The sequence below is a fragment of the Microtus oregoni genome, unplaced genomic scaffold, assembly GCF_018167655.1.
Source record: "Microtus oregoni isolate MIOR12 unplaced genomic scaffold, Mior012 000046F_ref0000063, whole genome shotgun sequence".
In the NCBI taxonomy this organism is placed as follows: Eukaryota; Metazoa; Chordata; class Mammalia; order Rodentia; family Cricetidae; genus Microtus; species Microtus oregoni.
The window spans coordinates 2587295-2614367 of NW_024543220.1; the positions used below are offsets into that span (position 1 = coordinate 2587295).

The 27073-nt window shown below is 40.7% G+C and overlaps 1 protein-coding gene across 1 annotated transcript in view; it reads left to right on the top strand.

Annotated features, from left to right (window-relative positions):
• Positions 1-6759: 6759 nt before the first annotated feature.
• Positions 6760-27073, top strand: part of Mgam2 (maltase-glucoamylase 2 (putative)) — an 85211-nt gene continuing 64897 nt past the window's right edge. The window contains exons 1-8 of the mRNA XM_041634956.1: positions 6760-6783; positions 15710-15815; positions 19947-20023; positions 24060-24180; positions 24301-24410; positions 24697-24851; positions 25523-25694; positions 26696-26795. Of these exons, the coding sequence (XP_041490890.1) occupies positions 15710-15815; positions 19947-20023; positions 24060-24180; positions 24301-24410; positions 24697-24851; positions 25523-25694; positions 26696-26795 (841 nt within the window). The 5' untranslated portion in view covers positions 6760-6783. The remainder of the gene's footprint in view (positions 6784-15709; positions 15816-19946; positions 20024-24059; positions 24181-24300; positions 24411-24696; positions 24852-25522; positions 25695-26695; positions 26796-27073) is intronic.

The following is a 27073-nucleotide window of genomic DNA, read 5'->3' on the forward strand; positions in this document are numbered from 1 at the left end:
TTCTCAATGCTGTGATGTGTGTTTGTGCAGACCTCACAGAGGGGTTAGGCAGAAGACTTCTGGAAACTTGTCTCTTTTGTCCCCTGTAGCATCTTAGCTCCTGCAGTCCAATACAGGAATGGGTTATGGTTTCTAACTAGCCCCCTTCTCCCACATCTCTGTAATGACTCTCTCAAGAGCTTTGGATATTGTTTAAGAATCATAGCAGTTTCTGTACCTGGTAAAATATCAATTTCAACAAAAAACAAAAATAAATTATAACTATTTTGGTTAGAATGTGTATAAAGAAAAATGAAACCAGGCTGTCAAGATGACTCAGTAGGTAAATGCTCTTGCCTCACAAGTCTGATGATCTGAATTCAACCCTCAGAAATCATAAAGACAGAAGGGGTAAACAGACTCCACAAAGTTGTCCTCTGACCTCCAAATGTATGTCATGGCAATAATGACCCCCTACAAAATAATAAATAATAGTGAAAATTAAAATGAAAAGAAATTATGTAAAATGCTCAATGGGCATGTTTAATTTTAGTGTTTTTTTTTTTTTTTTGGTTTTTTCGAGACAGGGTTTCTCTGTGGTTTTGGAGCCTGTCCTGGAACTAGCTCTTGTAGACCAGGCTGGTCTCGAACTCACAGAGATCCGCCTGCCTCTGCCTCCCGAGTGCTGGGATTAAAGGCGTGCGTTTCATATGGGTATATGTACCTCCTCACCTCTGCCCTTCTGTGCTGGAAAGCCATTCTGTTTGCTGTGTGCATGCCTGGGCATCTGCACCTGTTGCACTGCACCACAATACCATTCAGTTGACTTAATTTTCTATTAAATGAGGCATCGTGCATGAGGAGCTGAGAGATAACGAGTGAACTAGAGAAATGTGGGCAAGTAGCCATGAGAATCATTTGATTTAAAAGGCAAAAAAAAAAAAAACCCTCCACCCTGATTACCTCTCTTTGATTAATAAAAGGCGGTTACAAGGACACAGCTTACATAATATTTTAGAACTATCTTGTGTTGCCGACAGGTATACATGGCCACGTGTTGACTCTCATTGTCCTTAGTGAGGTGTTTCCTGGCTGAACAACCCAGGGGCCCCAGTGATGACTTATGGACTGCCTCCCAATGTTTGAAAACTCAGGGGGAATATTTTTACATGTGTAGACTAAAATGTCAGCCACCACAAAGGAAACATCACATAAAAATGTGCAGAGTCCTCCAAAGGTCAATGTCTCCTGTTTCTTGAATTCACTTTTGACACTCCAAATAAGTGTAGACTTATGGGATACAGCATATTTTGATATTTGAATGTAGTATGGAATAGCCAAATAAAGCTAAAGATAATATTCACAATGTCTCATCTTTCATTCTTTGTGGTGACAATATTTAAAATCTGTTCTCAGAGATGTTTAAGCACAACTGTACTTTTGGTCCCTCAGAAGTCCCCTCATAAGGACATGTGAAGTTTCACTCTCAAATTAGAGGTGTTCTTAGCAGCTCTGGAAAGTGTCAGGGGAGGAGCTCCTTCTGTGATGTACTTGGTTTCTGTCTAGGGCAGAGCTGCCCATCTCTGGGTAGGCCTGTGCCCATCCCTTAAAACACAAGGGTTGGAGTCACTAGTCAGGTTATTTTATGCTCCTTTCATTTAAGCGAGGAACAATCTCAACATGGACTCAGGATATTTAATTAAATAACTTTGTCTTTCTGGGACAAGTTTCATTTTCAAAATGATATTGATACCTGAGAAGTTGTATAGTTGTGCAAAACTCCTTCTTGTTCTTAAGGTTGGGGTCGAGATAGCAAGAGAGATTCACAGTGTTTTGCATTCTCTACTAATTTGAAGAAATATTTATGTGTTTGTGTGTTGTATTATATATAATCATATCTATCTATCAATCTATAAGTATTTATCTTAGTTATTTTTCTATTTCTATGACACAACAGTATGACAAAGTCAACTTATAGAAGAAAGGGTTTATAGTTCTAGTGGGTAAGTCAAGGACCAACAGAGCAGGGAGCATGGCAGCAAGCAGGCAGGCATGGCACTGGAGCAGTAGATGAGAGCTTATATCTAGTTCATCAGCATGGGGAGAGAGAGAAGGAGAAGAAGAGAGAGAAAGTGAGAGGGGGGAGAGAAGGAGATATTAATTGGAAATGACATAGCCTTTTGAAACCTTAAAGCCCACCACCAAGTTACACAGTTCCTTCAACAAGGCCACACCTCCTAATCCTTCTCAAACAGTTCTTACTAGGGTTTTCAAACATATGAGCCTATGGGGTCTATTTCCATTCAAGCCACCACAGCATGTATCTATATATCTTTGTCTATGTCTCTATTTATGTGTCATGAATCCACAGTTTGGAATTAGGAATTACACACCTAAAATTATTAAAAATATCAATAAATGTTTTGATTGGGCTTTATATTTGTGCATATTTCTCCAGTGAGGCATGGGGAACAATAGAAGGATAATAGGTTTGTAATGTCAGAGAAATATATATATATATATATATATATATATATATATGAAGATGTTACAGTAACATATATATGAAGCTGTCACAGTAAAATTTTGTAAAATGAACTATGTTAATAATAATAAACAATTTTATAAAACAAAATAATTAGAAGAATGGTATTATTTTATACTTTTGCAAATGTCTTCAAAGTCTGCTTTAGTAGCTAAGTCCTCATACAATCATTTTGACATTACATGGTAAAGTCTATGAAGACACTGTGTACGCATGGGAGGACAGTGTATTGCTTCTTTGACAAAATGCTTGACTAAAGCAAAGGAGGAAAGCATACTTTCACTCATAGTTGCAGAGATATTTCAAGTCCATCATAGTAGGGGAAGGCAGCGCAAATTCATGACAGTGTGAACACGGAGCAGACTCCTCATACAGTAGAGTGTGGGTACCACATTCAAAGGCCTGCTTTCCCTGACCTGCTCTCATCAGCCTGCCCCCAACACCCAAAGATTCCATTGTCCTCACAATACTTCCAAAATTCTGGGACTAGGGATTCAAAACTTAAGTCTTTCAGGGCCATTTTAGATTCAAAGCATAGCAAACCTTCAAAAGGAAAATATTTTCTCAGAATTTTTAAGAAACGGTTTATCTCAAACTTATCTGGAAAAGGTCTCAAGAATCCCAGATACTGACTTGAGAACTATCTCCTATGGAACTATAGTTTCTTGAGGCTACCCAAAGGCACCCCTGAAACACGGACCTCCACTTTTAGTTACTGGTCAGCTATTAAAGGAAAGGTTAGGATCATTCTTTTGACATATTTCCTCACCAAATCACTGATATGGATCTTCTACTACAGAGTTCCTGGCTTCAAAAGAACAAATAATCCAATAAAAAATGGAGTACAGACCTAAACAGAGAACTCTCAACAGAGGAATCTAATATGGCCCAAAGACACTTAAGGAAATGCTCAACAGCCTTAGTCATCAAAGAAATGCAAATCAAAACAACTCAGAGAGTCCCTTTGGATGTCAGTGTGGTGATTTCTCAGAAAATCAGGAAACAATCTTCATCAAGACCCAGAAATACCACTTTTGGATATATATCCAAAGGATGCTCAATAGTACCATAAGGACACATGCTCAACTATGCTCATAACAGCATTGTTTGTCATAGCCAGAACCTGAAAACAACCTAAATGCCCCTTGACCAAAGAATGGACAAGGAAAATGTGGTACATTTACACAATGGATGACTACACAGCAGAAAAAAATAACAATGTCTTGAAAATTGCAGGCAAATGGATAGAGCTAGAAAACATCATATTGAGTGAGGTAACCCAGATCCAGAAAGACAATTATCATATGTACTCACTCATGGTGGCTTTTAAACATAAAGCAAAGAAAACCACCCTACAATTCACAATCTCAGAGAAACTAGGCAACAATGAGGGCCCTAAGAGAGACATACATGGATCTAAACTACATGAGAAGTATAAAAAGACAAGATATCCTGAGTAAATTGGGAGCATGGGGACCAGGGGAGAGGGTTAAATGGGAAGGGAGAGAAAGGGAGTGTAGCAGAGAAAAATGTATAACTCAATAAAATCAATAAAAAAGATCACAAAATTTTACTTTTAAATAGCTATCTCCCTGAGACAATGGGGATGTTTTATCGGGAACTCACCAAGGCCAGCTGGCCTGGGTCTGAAAAAGCCTGGGATAAAACCGGACTTGCTGAACATAGCGGACAATGAGGACTACTGAGAACTCAAGAACAATGGCAATGGGTTTTTGATCCTACTGCATGTACTGGCTTTGTGGGAGCCTAGGCAGTTTGGATGCTCACCTTACTAGACCTGGATGGAGGTGGGTGGTCCTTGGACTTTCCACAGGTCAGGGAACCCTGATTGCTCTTTGGGCTGATGAGGGAGGGGGACTTGATCGGGGGAGGGGGAGGGAAATGGGAGGCTGTGGCGGGGAGGAGGCAGAAATCTTTAATAAATAAATAAATTAAAAATAAATAAATAATAAAAAATAGCTATCTCCATTTCTTTATTTGCTGCTATGATAAAATATTTTGATCAAATCAACTTGAGGGAGAAAGACTACGGTTCATCAAGGAAGAGAAGGCAAAGTAACAGGAGCTTGAGGGAGCCAGTCTCCTTGTGTCCACAGTCAGCAAGTGGAGAACAACAAACACTTGTATTCAGCTTTCTTCCTTGTTAGGAAGTCCAGAATCCAAGCGGGAGTGGGGGTGGGGGAATGTGCCAGACACCAGTGGACCTTCCAACCTCAGTTAACCCATCACAGGCATGATTATAGCCTTTGGAATCCCTCACAGAGGGACTTGTCTCCTTGGCCATTGTACATCCTGCCAAGCTGATGATGAACACTATCACAATAAGCTAGTAAAAAATAAAAAATAGAAATTCTAAACCTTTTCACTTAAAGAAGAAATTCATTTCTTCTCTTAGCAATTGACTGTCTTATGTACCTACACAGACAAAGCTGGGCTGTCCTTAGTGGACATTGAGAGTGTCAGTTTCACCAAAATTTGACACTCCTGTCTTTACAGCCGCATCACTGAGAGTTTTGCATTGGCCTTGGGGTTTGATGCTCTGGAAGGAAGAGTTTCTGACCCAGTGATTCCTGCCACCAACTTGCTTCTACATTTGCTTGATCCATGCCAAATGCTAACTTTACTCCTGCTTGCCAGCTGACATCTGGGAGATATATCAGTTCCCATGCTTGTACCCTCACACACACATCCAAAAAAATATTTTTAATAGTTTTCCTGACGTCTACTCAACTTATCATCTGATATCTTCCAGCTGCCCATCATCAAACTGGAAGGTGAATTTAGCTCACTGGTAATTAGTAAACACATTATAAATGAGTGTGGATTATGTGCCAGCATTACATGAATAATGTCGCAAACATGAAACGTGGGGAACTATAGTAAAAAATATAGGCGGAACTTATGTGGTGTGGGAAGTCCATCTGTCTAGGTGTCGCTTTTATTGGTTAATGAATACAGAAACAGCTTTGGAACTATAGCAGGTCAGAACTTAGGGAGGCAGGGAAAACAAAACTGGATGGTGGGAGAAAGAGAGGCAGAGGCAGAGAGAAGCCCTGGAGCCCTACTGGAGACAGATGCCGGAACTTTAGCCAGTAAGCCACAGCCACGTGATGATGCCCAGTTTAATGGAGATGGGTTAAATTCATATGTAAGACTTAGTCAATAAGAAGGTAGAGCGAACGGGCCAAGCCATGATTAAATAATATTGTTTCTGTGTGATTTTTTTCGGGTCTGAGCTGCTCAGCAGCCGGGAACCAACAAGGGGCCTCCTTACAACTCTTATTTAACAATAAATCTCTTTTCTTGAACTTTGGCCGATGTATCTTCCCAATTTGAAATGAAATGTAGATATATTTTCCCCTAACAAAGGCTAACTGATACTGAAACAAAGATGTGGTAAATATACCTTCCTTACTATGAAGGCTGAAATTCTTTAAGAATTAAACAATTTTTAAAGGTGCTGAGCCATTGAAGGCAGAAGTACCCACCAGAGGTGTTTGACCACTTCATGGTTTTCAGTTTCTACTTTAATAATGTTTGCTTGTCTAGGATGAATAGGAGGTAGGGAGAGAGCCGGAGATGTGGCTCAGCTGTTAAAGACTTTCTGCTCTTGTGCAGTATCCAGGTTTGTTTCTCAGCATCCATATGGTGGCTCAAAGCATCCGTAAGTACCTCCAGGGGAACTGGCATCCTCTTCTGGCCTCTATGGGAACCTAACACACACAGGATGCACGTCCATGAATGCAGACAAAACAGTCATACATATAAAATAAAATAATCTGTATAAACCCAAATAATTGCAGGAGAAGCATATTTGTTTTAACGAAAATTTGAATGCAGGCAAACTTTAGGAGACAAAAATGAAGACAGAAGCAATTTGACAAAACATAAGCAGTTTATTCTATTTTCACTTAGTCAGCAAATGACTAGCTGTTAACAAACTATGGGTACGTGACGAATTTCAAGCACTGGAGATAACCACAGGAAAGCTGGACCAAGCCTTCCTTTTGCGCCCTTTGTGTTAGGCAGCAGACAAGAGTGACGAGCACAGTAATCAGACGTGAGCAAGAACACCAAGGAGGCACTACCACTCCCGTCCTCCAATGGCTCTCCATTTTATAGGGCAGTAAATCAACTGTGGCAGAAGTAGGCTCTCCTAGCCTGCTCACCTTTGCCCAGTGCTTCTTGTGAATCACGAGGGACAGACACAGCAAAGAAAACGACGAGACAGCAATGAGGTAAGCGCTTTGTTGGTGGAAGAAATACTTGAGCACATGGGATCTTCACTTTTCTACAATTTCTGGCTCCTGCACTGTCAAGTTTTTTTAGATATTCACATTTGCCGTCTGGACCTTGTACTTGCTTCTTTTCATAGAGGATGAAAGATAAGGGTGAGCTATAAAATGGAAAGATGGTGTGTCTGTGTGTAAGCTGTGTACATGTGTGTGTGCATGCCTGTCTATGTGATATATGTTATGTGTGGAGGATAAATGGCAAGGGCCTAACGAAGCTGTCCCTCTCATTCTGGGAAAACTCTTGGAAGAGCAAGCAGCTGGAATCCTTCTGCAGGTCAGTCAAGGGTGGCAGGGATTCAGAGGAGGGTGAATGTGGTCCAGCGTTCCAGATTTAAGGACTTCTAAATAGAAAAGAAATTCTGCCTCCATGAGTCCCCACACCTTTCTCTGCCAAGATGGCAATAGCTTCTATGGTAGGGTGATGATAGTGGCCCCAAATTGTAGGAGCTGCCTTGTAGAATTTGGACCTTCAGGAAGGTTAAGGAGACCTGGACAGGGCATCTTCTTTTGGTTTGTAGAGGCTAGAAAGAAAATGCTCCCTATGAAGAGAAATAGTACTTGGAGAAAGGCTAGTCAATGGCCAGTGTTTTTGTCTTGATGCTATCTGGAACGATGTGCTTAAGGATCGAAGTCAGGCACAATGAGTGTTTGGGGTGGGTCTCATAGTTTTTTCATTGCCTTGAATCCCACTTTAGAGGGTTTTTTGTTTTTTTTTTTTTTTTTAATCTCAGCCTTAAAGCACTGTTGTCTAGGGAATGTGGAGCCAGTACTCAAGGACCAGGTGCAGAAACAGTGCTTGTCCTTTGTTTCTTCCCTCTGTTCTGCTTCTAATCATGTTGATACAGAAAGTTTTTAACATTCATTTGTAAAATGGGAATCATGGTGGTGGCCTGCTTTGTTTGTTGCAGAGGTTTATGAGATTATATTGATGCAGATTTTCTCCGATTTCTTCTTTACTGGTGTGTGTGTGTGTGTGTGTGTGTGTGTGTACATGATTGCTTGTTTATGGCTGTACATGTGATGTGTGTGATCATGTGTGCTCCTGCCTGCATGTAGACACCAAAGGCTGATATCAGGAATCCATTTTTCCTCACTCACATATCTTATTCATATCTTGTTCATTTGAGGCAGGGTCTCTCTGTCAAATCCAGATGTAGCTTAGATAGTTAGTCTTGCTAGTATCTTGCTCTGTGGATTTCATATCCACCTTTGCAGGCTGGAATCATAGAAAAGTCAGCATGCCAACCTGGCATTTACTGAGTTCTGGAATCTGAATTCCTGTGTACCTTAAGTGTCAAGGTTTTTAATGGTTCTGTTATAGCCCTAGCCCATACAATTCACATGTAATGGAGAATAAGGCTTTTTTGATAATTTAGCAGAAGATAGTCAACAGATGGGTTGAGGTTAATAAGAATAGCTACCTCTTCCAATTCCAACCCCTCAACCTCAGCTTCTCTGAGAGCTAACAGTTCTCCCTAACCTCTTTTTGGCAAATTATTTGCTGCTTATTGCTCCATGCTCTATTATTTTCTTGAATAATACATTCACTTGAATTAAATTTTTAAAAATTTAATTATATTCCTATATGAAAATATTTATATGAATGGTAATAGTATTACTCTGAGAGACAGAAATGAAGAAAAATGTAAAGTCAGAGAAAAAGCCAAAACTAAAGTGAGTGCTTGCTTTTTCACACTGCTTTTTGACTATTGTTGCATAAGTGGTAGTTTAATGTCTGGGAACACAGTGGAGGGAAGAGGCTGAGCAACTGGGCATAGGAGGTGTCACGAGGACTTTGGTCACAAGGTTAAAGCATTTATAGCCTAGGACACCATTAAGATCGACTACAGTGGATCCTAATGGCTGTCTGTACTGGGTTATTGGGAACATGACTCAAAATTACTGGGAAAGTAGTCCAACGGAACTGGTTCCTGACTGTCTGTTAGAACTAAACTTATTTTAAAAATCAGAAAGATTCTCTGGAGTTTAAAAAGGGAATTCTAATTTTTCATGCAAGTTATATTTAGATAAGTAGTTGATTGGCAGGATTAGTAGGCATTGGGACTGGGGTAGAATGGAGGATGGTGTTATATTTCAACATGTCCATTGGGGCTCTTGAAGCAATGACAGATCACTGACTATATGAATCCCAATCTGTAGGTTAGAGATACAGGTGGAATTGTTGTCAGGTATTGTCACATGAATGATGGAGGCTGCTCAAGGAGAGTGGGCAGTGTAAAAGGGGACTCTGGGACCTTGTGAAAGATATCAGCATTTAATAAAACAGGAGACTAACAGACAGCTGAAAAGAATCCAAAACTGCAGGTAGAAAATTCAATGTTAAGCATATCAATAACTGCAGTGTTCCAGGAGAAGAGAGCAGTTCGATAGGGTGAGGTGATGAAGACAATGTCCGTTGTATTTGGTAACTTAGTTGCTGGCAACCTTAGTAAAATTATAATCAGATAGCTTATCCTTACACTATCACCGCCACAAAGGAAAAGCAACTCTTTAACAGACATTACCTTGTCTCCCACCTCTCAACCCAAGTTTTTCTTTAAAACGTATGCACAGTTGAGCAAACTCCAATCTGTGGATAGCTGCCGGGCGGTGGTGGCGCACGCCTTTAATCACAGCACTCGGGAGGCAGAGGTAGGTGAATCTCTGTGAGTTCGAGACCAGCCTGGTCTACAGAGCTAGTTCCAGGAGAGGCTCCAAAGCCACAGAGAAACCCTGTCTCGAAAAAAAATAAAATAAAAAAAAAGATGTGGATAGCTGTGATGAAACTTTTACAGAGGGCTTGAGTTTTCACTGAGGCTCTGGAAATGAGAGGAGAAGGGGAGGCCATCCGTTGGGTTCCAGGTTCAAGTTCTACGGGAAGGTGATGAACCCTGGTGGTGTCTATGTTCAGACAAAATGTCAATGCACATTTGGATCCTTTTTAAGTGTTTATGTTCAGTTAAGATATACGAATAGATTGCAAGTTATACAACAAATGTCGAGATGTAGACCTAGAAATTTCTAAGAGTTCAAGGGAAATAGAAGCCGGAATGTTGTTAAAGAATAAAGAAGGTTCATGCATGTTCTAGTTGCTTTTCTGCTGCTGTGGTAAAACACCATGACCAAGGCTGCATAAAGAAGAAAGAGTTACTAGGGCTTATGGCTCTAGAGGGACCCAAGAGTCCATTATGGTGGGGAGATGTGGCAGCAGTCAGCATGGTAGCTAAAGCATGCAGCTGAGAGCCCACATCCTTAGCTGCAGGCACAGAGCACAGAGACTGAACTACAAGTGAGGCCGGACTATCCACTCTCAAAGCTACCCCACCCCCAGTGATGTACTTTCTGATCATGTGTTACCCACAAGAGCCTGAGCTGTGCACTGCTAATAGTGCATTGATTGTGGAGGGTCTTTGGGTATACTCATTTGTGGTGGCCTTTCTCCGGTGGCCTGTTTAAGTCACAAATATGAAGACAACCTGTAGGAATCAATGCATAGTGTTTTAAAGACAAAATTGAGTTCTAATGCTTTTGCTTGATTTTATATTGTTCTAAATTGGAATAGCTATTTGTTGTTAAGTCATAATAATCTATTTTGGGGGGGGGCTATTATGTAAACTTATAGAATAAAGGAATTGATAACCTTTTTAGGGGAAAGTGAAGTATGTTTTTGTGGCCACAAATGGGCCTTTGATTTGGCAGGCAAGCTAGATTCTATGAAGCGAGAAATCCCTTGCTGCACACTCACTGAGGAAAAGGCCTTCTAGTCTGTATTTTCCTGCCAGGCTCTGGGTCAGGTGTCTGGGAGTCATCCTTGGACTACTGACCAAACTCTGTCCTCTCTCTGGATTGGGCAAGGGAATCTCAGCCTCCTGCCACTTCCCCTTAGGGCCATAGGCTATGGTCTTGTAAACTCAGTGACCGGGTTACTTATCATCCATTCTTCAGCCCTCCCCAGATGGGGAGAGACAGAGAACCTCTCTGCTTTGTCAGAGATGCCTCCCCAAAGTACTAGCAGTACACTTCCTGATCCACCTGACAGTTTCTGCCCCTGCCCTTCCTTCATCCCCTCTAGCCCTGCTGCTCTCCTCCCTCCCTCCTTCCCTCCCTCCCTCCCTCTTTCCCTTCATCTCCCTTTTCATTCTTTTCTGCTTTTCCTGGAACTTGCCTATGACACTCAGGGTCAAACAGACTATTCATTCTCCAACATGGTTACATTTCTTTTTTTTTTATTAGCAATCTAGAACGTTTAGCTGAACACGATCCCTGCTTCTTCTTAAGAATTCTGTTGACTGAAGCCTCCCATCCCCCTTCAAGGTTTTAGTGGGTGACCCTACCCCTTGAGGCTACCCTGAAGGGTGTCATGAATAAACTCACCTCTGCTGGGGACGTGTAGCTACCTGGTTTTGGGTTAAGATGGTTAACTACCATCTCGTGACCTGCCAAGTGCAGCTTGCTAGGGCTGAGGTTCCTAAGCTCACCTGCCTAATTCCAGAGTTGACCCTTTGTGGTAGATAAGACTCCTCTGTGGGCACCAGCCCTAAATGCAGAGACTGAAGCCATAGCTCGTTCTGAACAGACCTGTGCCTTGATCACTTGGAGCTCCAGATTCTGACTGCTGTTGTTTTCCCCGGGAACCATGTTCTTCTGAAAGAGCATGCGCCCTCCGCAAAGAGTTTGATTTCATTGGTTTCCCACCCGTTAGCAATGTCGTCAAAACGGATATTACTGCAACTGCGTGAAGACTGAGGAAATACAAAGGCCTCTCTTTCTGTCCCAGATCCTGACTTCTCCAAAGTCCCCTGAAAGAAAGGAGACAAACGCCCTACATTGCATTTCCTCCTTTACTCTTAAAACAGAATTCTGACATTGTTACCTTTGCTCATGTAAAGTATGTGCCTTACTGTCTGAGTCAAGGGGGCGTGTGTTTTACCTGTTTCTTCCACATCCCCACTTTACAGTGTTCTCAAGGACTCCTCAAGCCTAAAGCACAGCCAAGACGTTGGTGGCTCTGGCCATTTGTCTGGCCCCTGAGGTACTCTGTCAGCATGTTCATTGGGCTTCCAGAGGTTCGGGGAACATTTCCTTCATGTGGCAGTTAGGACCATGGTGTCATATGTTGTGCCTTTCTCTGTCATGTTGTTGATGACTTGTGTAGATGCCTTTGGAGAAGCTTCTAGGCACATTAGGGTTACGGAGCTGCTGTTTGAGACCTGCAGATCAGGCAGGATCTGCACTGAACCTTTGGCTGTGGGATGATAGAATGACCGTGCTCCTTTCCTAGAGACATATCAGATATGGAAATGTGTGTATTTATTACATGGTTAGGAGATGGAGCTGACCTTGGTGTTCAGAGCAGATTGCTGTATTCTCACCTTGTAAATGTAGTCGTAACACATGACAAAAAGAACATATATGAAAAGACAGTTTCTAAAGCTCACAAAACAAACAACAACAAAACAACAAGGTTGAAGAGAGGAAAAACAGACGTAAGGGCTGGGGAGATGTCTCAGTGGGCAAATGACTTGCTGCACATTTAGGAAGACCTGGGATTTGAACCCCAGCACCAACATAAAAGTGGGACTGAATGTACATGTCTGTCTGTAGCCTCAGCCACAATGGGCATTGGTAGAGACATGAGGATTCCCAGGGCTTACTGGCCTACATGCCTATCCAGGTTCAATGAGAGACCCTGTCTCAAATGGTAGAGGAGGATACCTGATACCTAGCTTCCACATGTATACACATGGAGTGGGTATTGTACACACTCATGCGCATATAAGTAAAACACACACAGAAATGGGAAATTATGTATTTATATTTTAATTTCAAAAAATATTATAGAAGAAGAAAAGGGAGTAAGCTTGTGAACAATAGATGAGTAGTGTTTGAGGCTTACAAAGTGGAGCAACTCAAGAGGCTGATAAATTCTGTGTTAGAGATCAGGTGTAGATGTGCAAAAACCCGATCCCAGGGGGGCCTGCACTTGTAAAAACCCAAAGAGAGACGGTCCTGTAGCTCCCATGCCACTACAAGACCGACCACAAGTCGGGTACTAAGCCTGGAGACTTAAAAACATTCACACATAGACAGAGACAGACAGAGAGAGACACGGACACAGGTCATCTCTGATACAGGAATGCCAAGTGCCAAGGTTTATTGTGCTCAGAGGCAGCTTATATAGGGATCGTTAGCCCCGCCCAGCTCTCGGAATCTTTCAGCTGCAGGCCTCATCAGTCTGCCATCAAGGCCTCGTGCTCAGAGCAGCTGCAGACAAGGTCTCGTGCTCAGAGCAGCTGCAGGCAAAGAAAGTCAAGGGGTGACCAGGGATCTGCAGCTCCCAACAGTAGACAATAATAGCGACTTGGGTTGAGAGGTGCCTTGGAACCATAAGGTACATAGTTGCCGGGAGCCAGCCCCAGTGGCTGACAGGTCCCTAGAGGATGTAAGGGGTCAGCAAGAAAAGGAATGAGCCTGGCTTGATGAACAGGAGACTCCTGCAGCCTGAATGACGAGCAGACAACGTGCTTCTTTAGTCATTCAGAATTCATAAGCATGGATAGATTCATGTTGTTCCAAAACACAGATCATATCATTTCTGGTTTGGGGCATGTGTTTAACCTTCTCTTGCATATCTTTTAGTCATCACTGATGAATTATGATAGGGCAGAGTTATCTTTTTAAACAATTTCCCCTCAAGTTTGGCATCAATGATAGAGTTATCTTTTATAATCATTCTTACTCATTAACCCCATAACCCACTTTTTAGAAATCTAGCAGCATATGGCAGCCTGTTCTCAGGCTGGTAGCTTTGGTGACTACAAGGATGCTAGCCCAAAACAAAGTCTGGAAGCCAGCCTGGGCACATGGCCACATCCCAAGTCATGCAGTACTAACTCCTAACGGTCAGAGTGCCCCAGAAGAATCCTCAGGCCAAAGCTGCTGCAGCTATTATTCAAATCCTGACTTAATGCAACTTTCACATTTTATATCTATAGCGTTTGCTTGTATGTCTAATCTGGGCATTCTCTCCTTCTTGGGTCATATGACACCACAATGGATTTGCATGGGATAACTTTTCAAGAAGGAAAGGCCCTGGCATTTCATTCTTATATCATCTTTCTACATCCTTTTTTACTCATCAATATACGTCCATGTGTAGGGCAGAGATAACTTCAGATAACCTAACTTTGTTGCTGTATACGCTATGTAATCGCCTGGGTGTATAGTGGGGAGAGACTTGCGATCTGATCTATGGCCAACTTCTCTAGGCCACCGAACCTTGGTGACCCATTTAAATTGCTTTGTTTTGATTATCTTGTTCTTGAGTAAGTACAAGGACAGATGTTTCAAGGATATCTCATAGCCTCATAAAGAGACCTCTGACTTTTTAATGGGTTTCACAACCTCTAAGGCGTCTGAAAGACCTTGAAGTAGATAAGGATATCTTCCCAAATGTGGGAGGGGTAGTAGCTCCAGGATTTTCTGGGGAAGCCTAGAGGCAGTACTCCTGGAAGAAGGTGTAGATGATTCATAAGAAATTTCCAACCAATCCAATATTGCCCAATTGTGCAAATAATAAAAGTCTCTTAAGTATGCAACAGGTGACGATAAAAAGCAAAGGTGGCACGGAGGCCATCACGTGGCTCAGCTTTGCTGGATCTTTGACGATTAGCTCTGCTGGCCTTATGGCTTTTGCCATTCCCATCAGATATGGCTGTGCCACATCATTGATATTGAATTTGCTATTATGAGGGCAAAAATGTGACATATAGTTCACAGTCTGATCTAGAGTTTGTAGATGAGGAGACACAGACCCAATCAGATAAGCCACCCCTCTGTTAGAAAACCAGGAACGTAATTCAAGTTCTTGATCCCAGTTCACACATTCTCCAACCCTGCACTTAGGTCAAAGCATGGAAAGCCACCAAATGTACATGTGTTTGTGTGCTACCAACATGACCAGAAACCTTCTTTTGGGATCATGTTATCTGATTCTTATAGGTTCAGTGTTTCAGTGTGCACCTCAGCACCAACACACAGGAATTGGAAGGAGACATGGGCTCATTCTTTCTTGATTCTTTCCTCCCTATTTGTACCTTGTTTTCTTCTACACAGGGTGAGTGTTAGGGTCAAGGTAACAATGAAGAGGTCTTTATGAACCATCTCAGGCTCTCAGCCCTCTATCGTGAGTATATTTGTTCTCTCCCTCTCTCCTTTTTGTGTTTTATTTATTTTTTCCTTGGGAAACAGCTGATGTTGGGATGATTGGGGATGGTGAGTTGGTTTAGCATGCACTGGCACTTACATCTGAATGACTCAAGTTCAATCCCGTCACCTGCATGGTGGAAGTAGAGAACAGATTCTTACCAAGTGTCTGATGGCCTACACATATGCACCAGGGACACTTATGTTTATAGAAGCATTTTTTCCTATTTTATGTAAAGAGAAAAGCTTCTAATCAAGTCTGTTCTGTGAACAAGTTGACTTCTGTGTATGTATCTCTGTTTACATGTGTGTCTGTGTAGTGTATGTGCGTGCATGGATAGAGGTGTACATGAATATTTGAGCATGTGCATGTAGAGGCCAAAAAAAAAAAGGTGTCCTTCTTTATTGTTCTCCATTGTGTTTTTTGAAAGAGTTTCTCTTGTTGAACCCTAGCTGAAAGATTCAGCTAAACTAGCTACCCGGCAGAGGTCAGGACCTTTCTGTCTCTGCCTCCGCTGCATGCCCAGATGGAGTTCCAAACTTAGGGCCTTGTGTCTTGATTCGAGTACTTTCCTGACCAAGCCGTATCTCCAGTCTTCCATGCCGACCATTAGTGCCTGCTCTGACGTGATTTACTTTAACCTGATTTTCTGTTTCTGTTTAGATGGCGAGAAAGCTCAGTATATTGGAAGTCCTTCTGATCATTTTCAATATAGTTGTATTGGCAGTAGATATCCTATTGTTGCTTCTTGTGCTGGAGGATTCTCCAGGTAAGGACAATGGTGGGTGCTACGCTTGGAGGATAGGCAAAGCAAGTCCTCTCTGGATGCCAGAGATACCATTTTATTCTTTCCTCACCATCCCATATCAAGCTATTTAAAATCTGTCTCTATGATTAGTTTAAATCATTCTTCAAGATAAGTATTCTGTTTTTGCAACTTAACTTCGGATGTAAATGATATTCTGGGCACTCTGAGTCCATTTAATGCAGTGTCAATGGAATCTAGAATTAGTCTCACCTGATGCCCATGCCGCATTACATACAATGGAGCTCTGGGCGGGAAGGAGCAGTAGCCAACTCTATCACTGTGGAAATGGACTTTAGCTCAGAGGAAGTAGAGAGCCAATGAAGCCAGCCTTTGTGCATTAGCTAACGTTAGCCTCTAACGGATAACAAGACTGAAACAGTTGTGATATCTTCCCAGATGCCGCCTTTGAAACTGCCCCCTCCCTTTCTTTCTTCCCAGATGCCGTCTTTGAAACCGCCCCCTCCCTTTCTCTTCCTGTCTTCCCCACCCAAACACTCATGACGGCATGCACACACAGAGGAGCATCAGAGTAACGTCTCATCAATGCAAACGTTATATTTTAAATAATAAAATAACACATATAACAACATATATAATATAAATAATTGCTTTTCTCAGGAAGCTGAGGTAAAAGTGGCATGCATTTTTTTTTTGTTTACTGCAGTGGGTTACATAGAAGTGAGTTATATAGGCTAGTCTGTAATATGAGATCCCATACCGCCCCCAAAAGCAACAATGATAACATAAAATAAAAATTTATGTTAATTAAATTTGAAGTTTTGAGTTCTGTTTGATAAAGTTCTTCACTGCTGTAGATGAGACACACAATGAAGATGAGCTCTGCTGATTGCAGGATCTTGCCTGTGTGTTGTCCTCACTCTTCTCTCTCTCTTACACCACCCCCTGTTTCTCTTTTTACTTATTCTTCTTTCCAGCAATTCATCATGACTATAGCCTCCCCTTAGTCTCTTCCACTCCCCTCAGTACCCCCCCACCTTCCTATTTTGAGCCTGTTTCTACTTCTTCCCTAAGACATTTTTAAATAAGAAAAGAGATTACTACCTATTGTATGTGTCTCTTCCCTTACTTAGCATAAAATTAAATTTCATGTGTTCATTCATGTTAAAACACTCTCTGATCCATCCAGAGCAGTTAACTGCTTTTGTTGGTTTTACACAACTGACCTTTCCCTCATTATTTTTGAAGCTGTGTACCCATGGGTTGAAAAGAGATATGTTTTTGCATGTTGCAGGACTTCTTCTTTTTCCCCGAGACTGCATATATTCACTCTTTTTAATACCCGTATTTTTTGTCCATTCAGCCTTCAATGGACATTGAGGATATCTGCACATCTTGGCACTGTGAATTGTGCCACAGTTACTGTGCAAGTGTAATATCTCTTTAAAACCTAAACCTCTAAGTTTTCAGAAGTGGTATTAAAGGAGCACACAGGAGTTTTGGTTTTAATTCCCTATCAGTAGTACAGAGGATTCTAGTTTCTCACATCCTCACCAGTAGCCATCCTATCTTTGGTTTGGTCATAGCCATCTGAACTCATGGGCGATGGTACCTTTGCTCTGATGATACAATGGTTTTGATTTTCAAGTCCTTGGTGACCAGTGATGTTCAGCTTCCCTTTGCATCTTTTGACCACTAGTAGGTTTTCTTTAGAGAAATACTAATTAGTTTATTTATCCAATTGTAAAGCAAGGTAGTCATTTTGGGCTATTCCTTGTAGACTTTGGAAATTAATTTCTTATCGGACATCTGGCTGACATCACTCTCTCTTTGTTGCTGTGTCCCTTAGTTGATAGTTTCCTCTCAGCGACTTTGGATTTTGTATGGTCTCATTTGTCTAATTTTGCTTTTGTTGCCTGTGCTTCTTTGCAAAACCAATTATGACATTATTTCCAGATTTTCTTTCAGGAATTTTGTAGTTTCAGATTTCATGCTTAAATAAATCATTAATCAAGTTTTAACTGCCCCTCCCCAGAGCCATAGGATAGTAGAGATACATAAGGATCAAAGGCCCTGGAGAGTCCCTGTTATACTCACAGTAATTGCTGCCTGGGACTGGGTGAAATCCTGGCTTGGATCACTCATGAAGCCTCTGACTCCGCCATACTCTGTTATTCTTAAGTGGAAGACAGCTCAATTAAGTTCTGAAAGACTAAGACAATAATACTAAATTTGAGGGAAAGTATACATCTAAAGGAATATCAGAAATACCTTCTGTTCTGTACCACAGTCCATTGAAATGGGTGGAATGAAGTTAAAGTGAAAGCCCAGTATGGTGACTAATTCTTAGAATCATACTTGGAGGCTAATGCAAAAGGTTACCAAGAATTCAAGGCTAAATGGGCTACATAATGAGTTCTGGATCATAGAGAAAATCTGTTGAAATCAAACAAGCAGACAAATAGACAGACAAACAACCCAAACATAAACAAATAAATCAAAAATCAACTGATTAATTCAATTGGATATACCCATGCAGTAAAAAAATGATACTGGGTTTCTACCTGGCAATTTATGTGGAAATTAATTAAAAATAGATCAAGATCTAAATAAAAGACTTCAAATCATGAATCTTTAACAAACAATGCATAGATAAGAATATTCAAGACCTCAGATTAGGTAACAGTTTATTAACTAAGACTCAAGCACAGAATCCAAAGAGGAGGGGGGAGGGACAGCCAGATTGGAATGAAATAAAACTGAAAATTGTTGGCCTTTAAATGACATTATCTATCTGAGAAAAGCATAGGCCACAGGAAATACATTAACATGTTCAAATGACACAGATTATGCTACTTAATATCTAGGATGCATGGAAAATACTACAACTCATCTAATATTGTTGCTCTTCTAAGTGTATGTGGTTATTAACATGGCTCCCAATGACTCCTCGCTGTGCCCATAGACCAGTGCTTTACTGAGCCTTCATTAGAGAAGGTTCTTCCTGCAGTAGATGGCAATTAACACAGAGACCCTCAACCGGTCAGTGTAGAGAGTAAGAGGTTGTAGAGTTCTCAGCCCAAAGGGGGATGAACATACCACAGTCTTCTCACCAAAACTCAGACAACTCTGAGAAACAGGAGGTAGAAAGATTGTAATAGAGCCAGAGACTCCAAAGACACAGTCAGTTCAGGGCACAACATGGAGGTTGCACATACGAACTTACAGTGTTCTAAGAGCATGCACAAGACTCGTGTATGTCCAAGTTAGACAAAAATCCCAGCGTGGAGAGGGGAAGTAGGCACAGAATGCCTCCATTATACAGAAAATAACCAGAATAGACAAATACATGGGAACAGAAAATAGATGAATATTCCTGAGACCCGAGGAAGAGGTGACTGGAAAGAGATCACTGGTAATGATGTGATTTCTTCTGGTTTTGATGAAAGTGTTGTAGAGTTATTGGTAGTTAACGCTTTCCCTAGTTTGTAAAAACTAACGAAAGCCATAGTGTTTAAGCTTCTATTGCTATGATAAAGATCATGACATCAAAATCAACTTCAGGAGAAGAGGGGCTGTTTCGGTTTAAACTTCTAGATAACTGTCCATCACTGAAAGAAGTCAAGACAGGAACTCAAGTAGGGCAGGAACCTGGAAGCAGGAGGGACACAGAGGCAATGGGAAGGTGTGACTTACTGGCTTGCTCCTCATGGCTTGCTCAGCCTGCTTTCTTACAGCACCCAGAAGCACAAGCCCAGGGGTGGCACTAACCCACAATTCTCTGGGCCCTCCCACATCAACCAGTAATTGAGAAAATGTACTTTGGACGTGCTCATAGGTCTTTCTTGGGACATTTTCTCAATTGAGGTCACTCCAGTCTGTGTCAAATTGACATAAAAAACTAAATAGCACATATAGAATTGAATGTTTTATGGGGTTGAATGTTTGGTAAGAGGATTATATGTCTTAAAAAGTCAACCAACTAATTTAAATAAAGAAGCAATTTAATGTTTGAAGTGAACATCATATATAAATACTGGTATCAGCTACCAGTGATTTGATTGGAAAACAGACCTAGAATCTGTACATGTGATTACACATAAGTATTAACTTTGGTCTCTACTTTCTTTACAGGTTCATTTACTCCTGATTGTCCAAACATTGCTGAGTCAGAAAGAATAGACTGTGCACCCGGCGAGGTGGTGACAGAGGTCAGTCATGGAGTCCCACAGGGTCTGTTAATTGCGAAGGGAGAAATGGTGGGGTGTCTGATGGTTCTACAACATCTTGTCTTGATGATAAATAAACAGCTGCACTAAGGAAGTACAGGAAATAGGCTGGAAAATGAGGTACAGGAGCAGACAAGTTCCAAAGGCCAAAGTAGAAGCAAGATACCAATGGCTGGAGCCACTTCTAGGTGTGGATTGATCTTGGAGAGGTTAAACATTTGTGGGGTAGCCTACCGTTCCTCTAGAAGTGGGCCAGCAAGAAAGTGTGGTTGACTAAGGCACTTGAATTTCTGTCACTGAGTGTAACAAGGGTCTTCCTGGCAACAGAGATCCCAATGGACATGTGTGAAGAAACAGATTTCACTCCTGGCTGATGTCCATGAGAATAGCAAATATTTGAACACTGTCTTCTTGTGACTGTGTGACCTAAACCATAATAGTGGTGTTTATTTAGAATTCATTTCTGTACCCTGTATTCTACATTTGATATCTAATAGTGTTATATTTAAATAGAAATTAGGATTGTTAATTAAATTTTAGTTTTCCAAGAATTAGTATCTTAGTATATCTTCTCACTAAAAAGAGATGGACAGTCTCTCTTTTATTTTCTATCATCTATCTATCTATCTATCTATCTATCTATCTATCTATCTGTCTGTCTATCTATTCTGTTGATTTTCAAAACAGAGTTGATCACTATATAGCTCTGGCTGTCTTGGAACTCACTATGCAGACCAGGATGGACTCAAACCCAGAGATCTGCCTGCCTCTTCCTCCCAAGTAGGGAGTAAAGGAGACCATACTTGTGTGTGTGTGTGTGTGTGTGTGTGTGTGTGTGTGTGTGTGTGTGGTCCTTAATAAGCGTTTTATTGGGAAGTTCTTTCTGGGTATTTCATAGCTTCAGGGATTTTGGTTTTGTTTCTGTTTTTTAAGACAGGGTTTCTCTGGTTAGCTCTGACTGGCTTGTAACTCTGTAGACCAGCCTGGTGTTGAACTCACAGGCTTCTTCCATCTGCCTTTGCCTTCTGAATGTGGGAATTAAAGGTGTGCGTCACCATTATCCAGCCGCAGCTTTAGTTTTTATTGCAAATAGAGTTCATTGTTTTTCTAGCTGATGTTTATTTTGATCATAATGATGTTCTTCTTACTAATGATTGTTTTGTATTATTACCTTTAATTTAAATTATCATTATTTTGTATAATTGTTGATTAGGTTAAACTTACTACCATTTCTCAAAAAAAAATTTCTAATTTTTTAACTTGAGATATTAATTGTGGTTACATCCTGAATAATAAATAGCTGATGCTTCTACTATGTTTTAATATTTGTTATCATTCATTCATAAGCTCCATTGCACTTTGAAGTACTTTCAGAAATATTCACATAAGTGATGATGGTCAGAAACCCTATCATTGTATAATTTTTTTTTCTTAAATTTGAAGCCCCTTCTTCTTTCAGTGGAAGAATTAACAGTGTCCAGGAAGGACTAAGTTATAGTAGGATTGAAGTGTCATTTTCTTCTGTGGAACTGGTATTTAGGGCCAGAGTTTTCCTTTGACAGTGGAAAGAATTGTCCAAGTCAACTCGGGCCTCCTGCCTGGGTTTGTAGCTTGCTCCGAGATGTGGAACTCCGTGTAACCTGTAAATCTTACACGGGGTCCTAGGCAGTTTCTCTCCCCTGTGTGGATTATAGAATTCTCTGCATGGCCGTGGAAATGACCCTCGGTCAGATCTGATCTGCGCCCTGGTGCTGGTCTGCAGCCTCTGTTCCAGCCACTGTTAGATGTTGACCTCTCACTCCCGTGGAGTTCCACTGGGCCCCACCCTGAATCCTCAGTGGCCACTGCCGATTAAAGCCACTGTCAAGTGTGAGATAAGGCTTTTTATATCTGAATTGTTGTGGTGCCTTCCCTGAAAGATGACAGTTTGTAAGTGCGGACTGGCTTCTGGTATCTGATTTTTAAATGACTTTTTTGACCTTTCATATGGCCGTAGCTACAATAGGACTGGGATAGATCTCGTGAGTCCTCAAAGACATTACCTTCAGTGTATGCATTATATACATTGCTTTAATTTTTAAAAATTATTTAATGATTTATTCCATCTAAATATTTTTAAATTGTAAGTTTCAGTTTATTATTAGTATAGATTGGAAGCTGATTTTTGAATAGTGATTTTACAACCAGAAGTTTTCTTAAATTTACTTTTCAGTTCTCCTCTATTTTATGTAGACCTTGTTGAAGTTTGGTAATATGATAATGGCCTTTCAAAATAAAGATAATTTTAAGTTTTTTCAAACAGTTTATATATATATATCACTTCTTTTTCATCTCATGTACACACAAAGAACGTTAAGTTTTTTCTCATCTCTGAAAATTCAGTAAGTTTTGAGATCTTTTTTTAAAATCAATAATTCAACCAAAGTAGCTTTTAGAAACTTAAACTACATATAGTCCAATTTTTATCTAAGCATATGAAATAGTGTGGTAAAATGGTAAATATGGAAATGAGATTTCCTAATTTTCGAACAAGTTGTATACATTGCTAATAGAATTTACGCATCTGCCAGAAACTCAGTTGCCACAATGCTCATATCACACAGAGGTGAGCTAGCTGATTTCCAGGTGATTTTCTCGTCGGCTGTCTGCTCTTAAATTATTTTGCTATTTTTATCTGGTTGGCAAGTGGCACATAATCTATCTGGGAGATGACTTAGGGACACAGTTTAGGGTAATGGGGTCTGGGAAACAAGGAGACTTGTTGGGAGTCCACACCGAGAGCGCAGACGTGAGTGTAAAGAGACTGTCTGGTGTGCTGAGAACCGAGATGGAAAACAAGGGAGCAAGTATGGGGAAGCAATGCATGAAAGGGAGATAGAGTTTGGAGTCCTGGTAACTATTTGTCTCCAGGCTCTGACCTTTGGTATGTGGGACTGAAAGAAACACTTAGGACAGATTGCGCACACAAAGACTATGTTTATCTGCAGAGTGATTGTTCCTTATAGACGTCTGTAGACTTTGACACAGTTTACAGCAGCGAAACTGACCTTTGGGGCTTTGTGGACCTCAGTTTCAGAGGTGGCAGATGTTCTGAGTGTCTGCCTCAGAGGCTGCTGGGGCACCCAAAGTCCTTTTCTTTTAATCTGCAGGTGTTTGTTATGTGGAAAGAACAAGGCAAGGACTGTTTAATCTGGGAAAATAAACGCATATTTTAAAAGACAGTATAGTTACAAATTCTAATATTTCCTCCATAAATATTTAGATGATAATCATAAAAGTCATTCTGGCTTTTCAGAGCAGTTACATCTATTGGCATCTAAAACTCTTGTCAGTAGTATTCGGAAATAAGCAATGGGATGACATCCCCTTAATCTTCATAATAGAACCTATTCCACATGCCTTCTTTTTAACAAGAGTCAGACAAGTGTACAGAACAAAACTGGAGAGTCCCATTCCTATTCTTCTTCTTTTTCTTCCAAATTTCTTCCCTAGAATCAAGGTAACAGCTTAATGTGTGCCTTTCTCTTGATCTTGCCTTGTCGTTGCTTCCTCTGTCTATCTCATCCTGGTGCTTTAAGAACAGATTTACCTCTTACATACCTAGCATGCCTTCTCATCCACCTAGACTCTAGCTTGGGAGAAATGGTTGGTGTGTGTTTCCCTCACTTTGGGAGATGCTCTGCTGGAACACCCAACTCATCCTGCCATTATTATTTTAATTGTCTTGCTATACAGCTAAGCAGCCAGTTTAGTGAAACACAAGTTAGGTCTTACTTATCCGTGTTACCACTTTTTATCTGGTAAATGTAGAACGTGTGTTGGATGGCTAGATAACTGGATGGATAAACTGAGGATGAGTACATGGGTGAATTTGATTATGACCTATCTCAAATTTTCCCTGGAATAACATGGGTTGTAAATTAGTAGGTAAGTAACACTTCCCGTCCTGGATTTTATGTAATGACAGCTCTTTTCCATTTTTTTTTTTTTTTTTTTTTTTTTTTTTTTTTTTTTTTAGGATATCTGCAGATGGCAGTATAAATGCTGCTGGAAGCCAGTGGCAGATACCAAAGCTCCTGCATGCTTCTTCCCTAAGAACTGGGGCTATGAAGTCACCAGTGTCAGAAATGAAAGCACAGGTGAGCACTGCCTGAATCTAGTCCTAGGAAGTCAGTGTTTGTGGTCCAGCCAAGGTAGCTGCTAACACTGCTAACACTAGAAAGCTAACACAGTCTCTTGTTCTCATTTATTCGCCTTAGTGTTGACTGCTCAGTTGAAAAAGTTGTCAACACCATCTCATTTTGGAAATGATATCGCTGATGCCCTCTTCACAGCTGAGTATCAGGCAGCCAACCGTTTTCATTTTAAGGTCAGTGAGGATGTTATTCACTGGATACAACTCTGGAGATAGTGATGCCTTACCCTTTTCCTCTCTGTAGTAAGCGAAGGTGAATGTTCAGAGGGCTTCTTTCTGTAGACATCGCTGGAGGAGATGGGCAGGCATCTCTACAGGACACATTGACAGGATGCTCAAAATCTACAGGAGCGAGATTTGGAAACATTCTCATGGGTCACTGCTTCAAAAGCAGCATTCCCATAGCTCTACAGGGAGGTGGTCTTGCCCAGAATTGTATTTTCTATTTTTCTTTTCTCAGATCACTGATTCCAATGAGTTACGCTATGAAGTCCCTCATGAAAACATCAACCTCATGAATGGGACTGCTGATGCATCTACTTTGAGCTACTCTGTAGAGGTCATCAAAATGCCCTTCAGCATCCGAATAATACGAAAGAGCAACAGAAAAGTCTTGTGAGTTTCTCCACACTCTTTGTCTGTCTTTGAATACAGAATCCCCATGTAACTCACTCTGACATACACAGCAAGATGAGTAGGACATGGAAATGAGTTGAAACCACTTATTAAGTTTCATATGTACGTTTATAGTAAGTATACATGCGTGCTTATGGTTCTCATGTAATATGGACTAGGGAATTTTATTGTTTGAGTTATTCACACTTGTACACAAACTTTCCTGTATACCATTTCACAGTATCATTACCTTTGAATCTTAGCATTAAGCACCTAAAACCAATTTGAGCTTATATAATAAATTTCATGGTATAAAGCATAAATAATATTTTATATTAATATGAATGTCAAAAAATACCTGCACCCAAATCTGGTCCTAGTGTGCTACAGGGCAGTGTGCTCCACTGCTTTTTCAGAGTGACCTGTGCTAGCAATACTGAACATCCACAGTAGCACCTGGAGTTGTAAAGTGGCACTTCCGTTCTTCCTCTGGTCATAAACCTGTGAACAAGAAGTCCCATCCTATGACGCGCTCCTAACTTCAAAGAGTTGATGATATCATGAGAACAGCACTGGAGGCAGCGTGAAAAGTGGTGCTTGTGGACAAGCAGACGCAGCTTTCTGCAGAGCCAGAGTGCTTCTGTGACTCTTATCCTCTCCCCATTGCCCAGGTTGGACACAGGCATTGGGCCCCTTCAGTTTGCCCAGCAGTACCTGCAGATATCTTTCCGACTGCCCAGCTCCAATGTATATGGGCTGGGGGAACATGTCCATCAGCAATACCTCCACAATATGAGCTGGAACACCTGGCCCATCTTCACCAGAGATGCCACTCCCACAGAGGTGAGGTTATTCCCACCCTCACCCCAGTTTATGGCTCGCAGTCACGAATACCCACCCTTTGCTCCCAAAATTAGCTGACAGAAATACAACTAGGTCTTACTTTGCCCAATTTGCATAGATTTGTTTTGGGAAAAGTGCATTATTGGGTTTAATAGACTTTTAAATTAGAAATATAGAAATTTAAAAAAAAATTTTTTTGAAAATAAAGTTTAGTAATTATGTAAGGTAAACAAGATAATATTAAAAAAAAAAACATCCAGACTTCTTGGTGCAAGCACATAATCACAGTTATTCAAGAGGCTGAAGTAAGAGGATTGCAACTTAAAGGTCACCCTGACCTACAGAGTAAGCTCAAGACCAATCTGGGCTACTTATTATGTCCCTGTCTCAAAATGAAAATCATGAAAGGGACTAATTTTTCATGTATTATCAAAAGAAGAGAGGAAAATACTTTAGCAAAGTGATGCTTGCTTGCTTTAATAATTAAGTATTTAGACAAGAATATCAGTTGGGTACCATTATCAGTAGAGTCTGTAGACGGAAAGTTTCTTTCTGCTCTTGTATTGCATGTCAGCATGTTTTAAAGACAGCAGTATTGTTTGTTTCTTTCATTTCATATAACATTTTGAGCTATATTATTGCAGTATATCTTTTTTTTGAATAGTATTCATTAAATAATATACAATATTGTGTTTCTCCATTTATACTATCTTTTTGGTACAACACTTGATTAAATGCTGAGCAAGTATAAACATGAAATTTTGGTTCCAAGAATCTTATTTATTTATTTGTTTGTTTATTTATTTATTACAGACAGAGTCTTGTTATGTTGATTGAGCTGGCATGGACCTCATTATGTCGCACAGGCTGTTTTAAAAGTAGTTATTCTCTTGCCTCTGCTTCCTAAATATTGGAATTAAAGGTGTGGTCCACCATAACTTTCAGGATAAATATTTTACACACATAATCCTGTTACTTCTGTTTTTCCTTCCTATTGACAGGGCATGGCTAATCTGTATGGAGCACACACATTCTTCTTGTGCCTTGAAGATACCAGTGGGGCTTCTTTGGGGGTTTTCCTTTTGAACAGCAATGCCATGGGTAAGAAGCATATTTTTATGTATCTATTTCTGGATAGATTTAGGGTTGCTGTTCTTAGTTCTAAGAACTATGTTTATTGTAAGAACCTCGGGTAACAGTCACGTGTTGCACGTATGGTGCTTCTGCTGAAACGAGAGCATGACAACATTTAGCCTGTTCAGAAAACCAGCTCAGGCTAGGGACACTTGGCTGAAACCTCCTTCAGGGACTTCCTCTGACGGAATGTTTCTCCTAACATTGTGTGGATAATAGGATCCATTGCTGTACACACTCCAAAG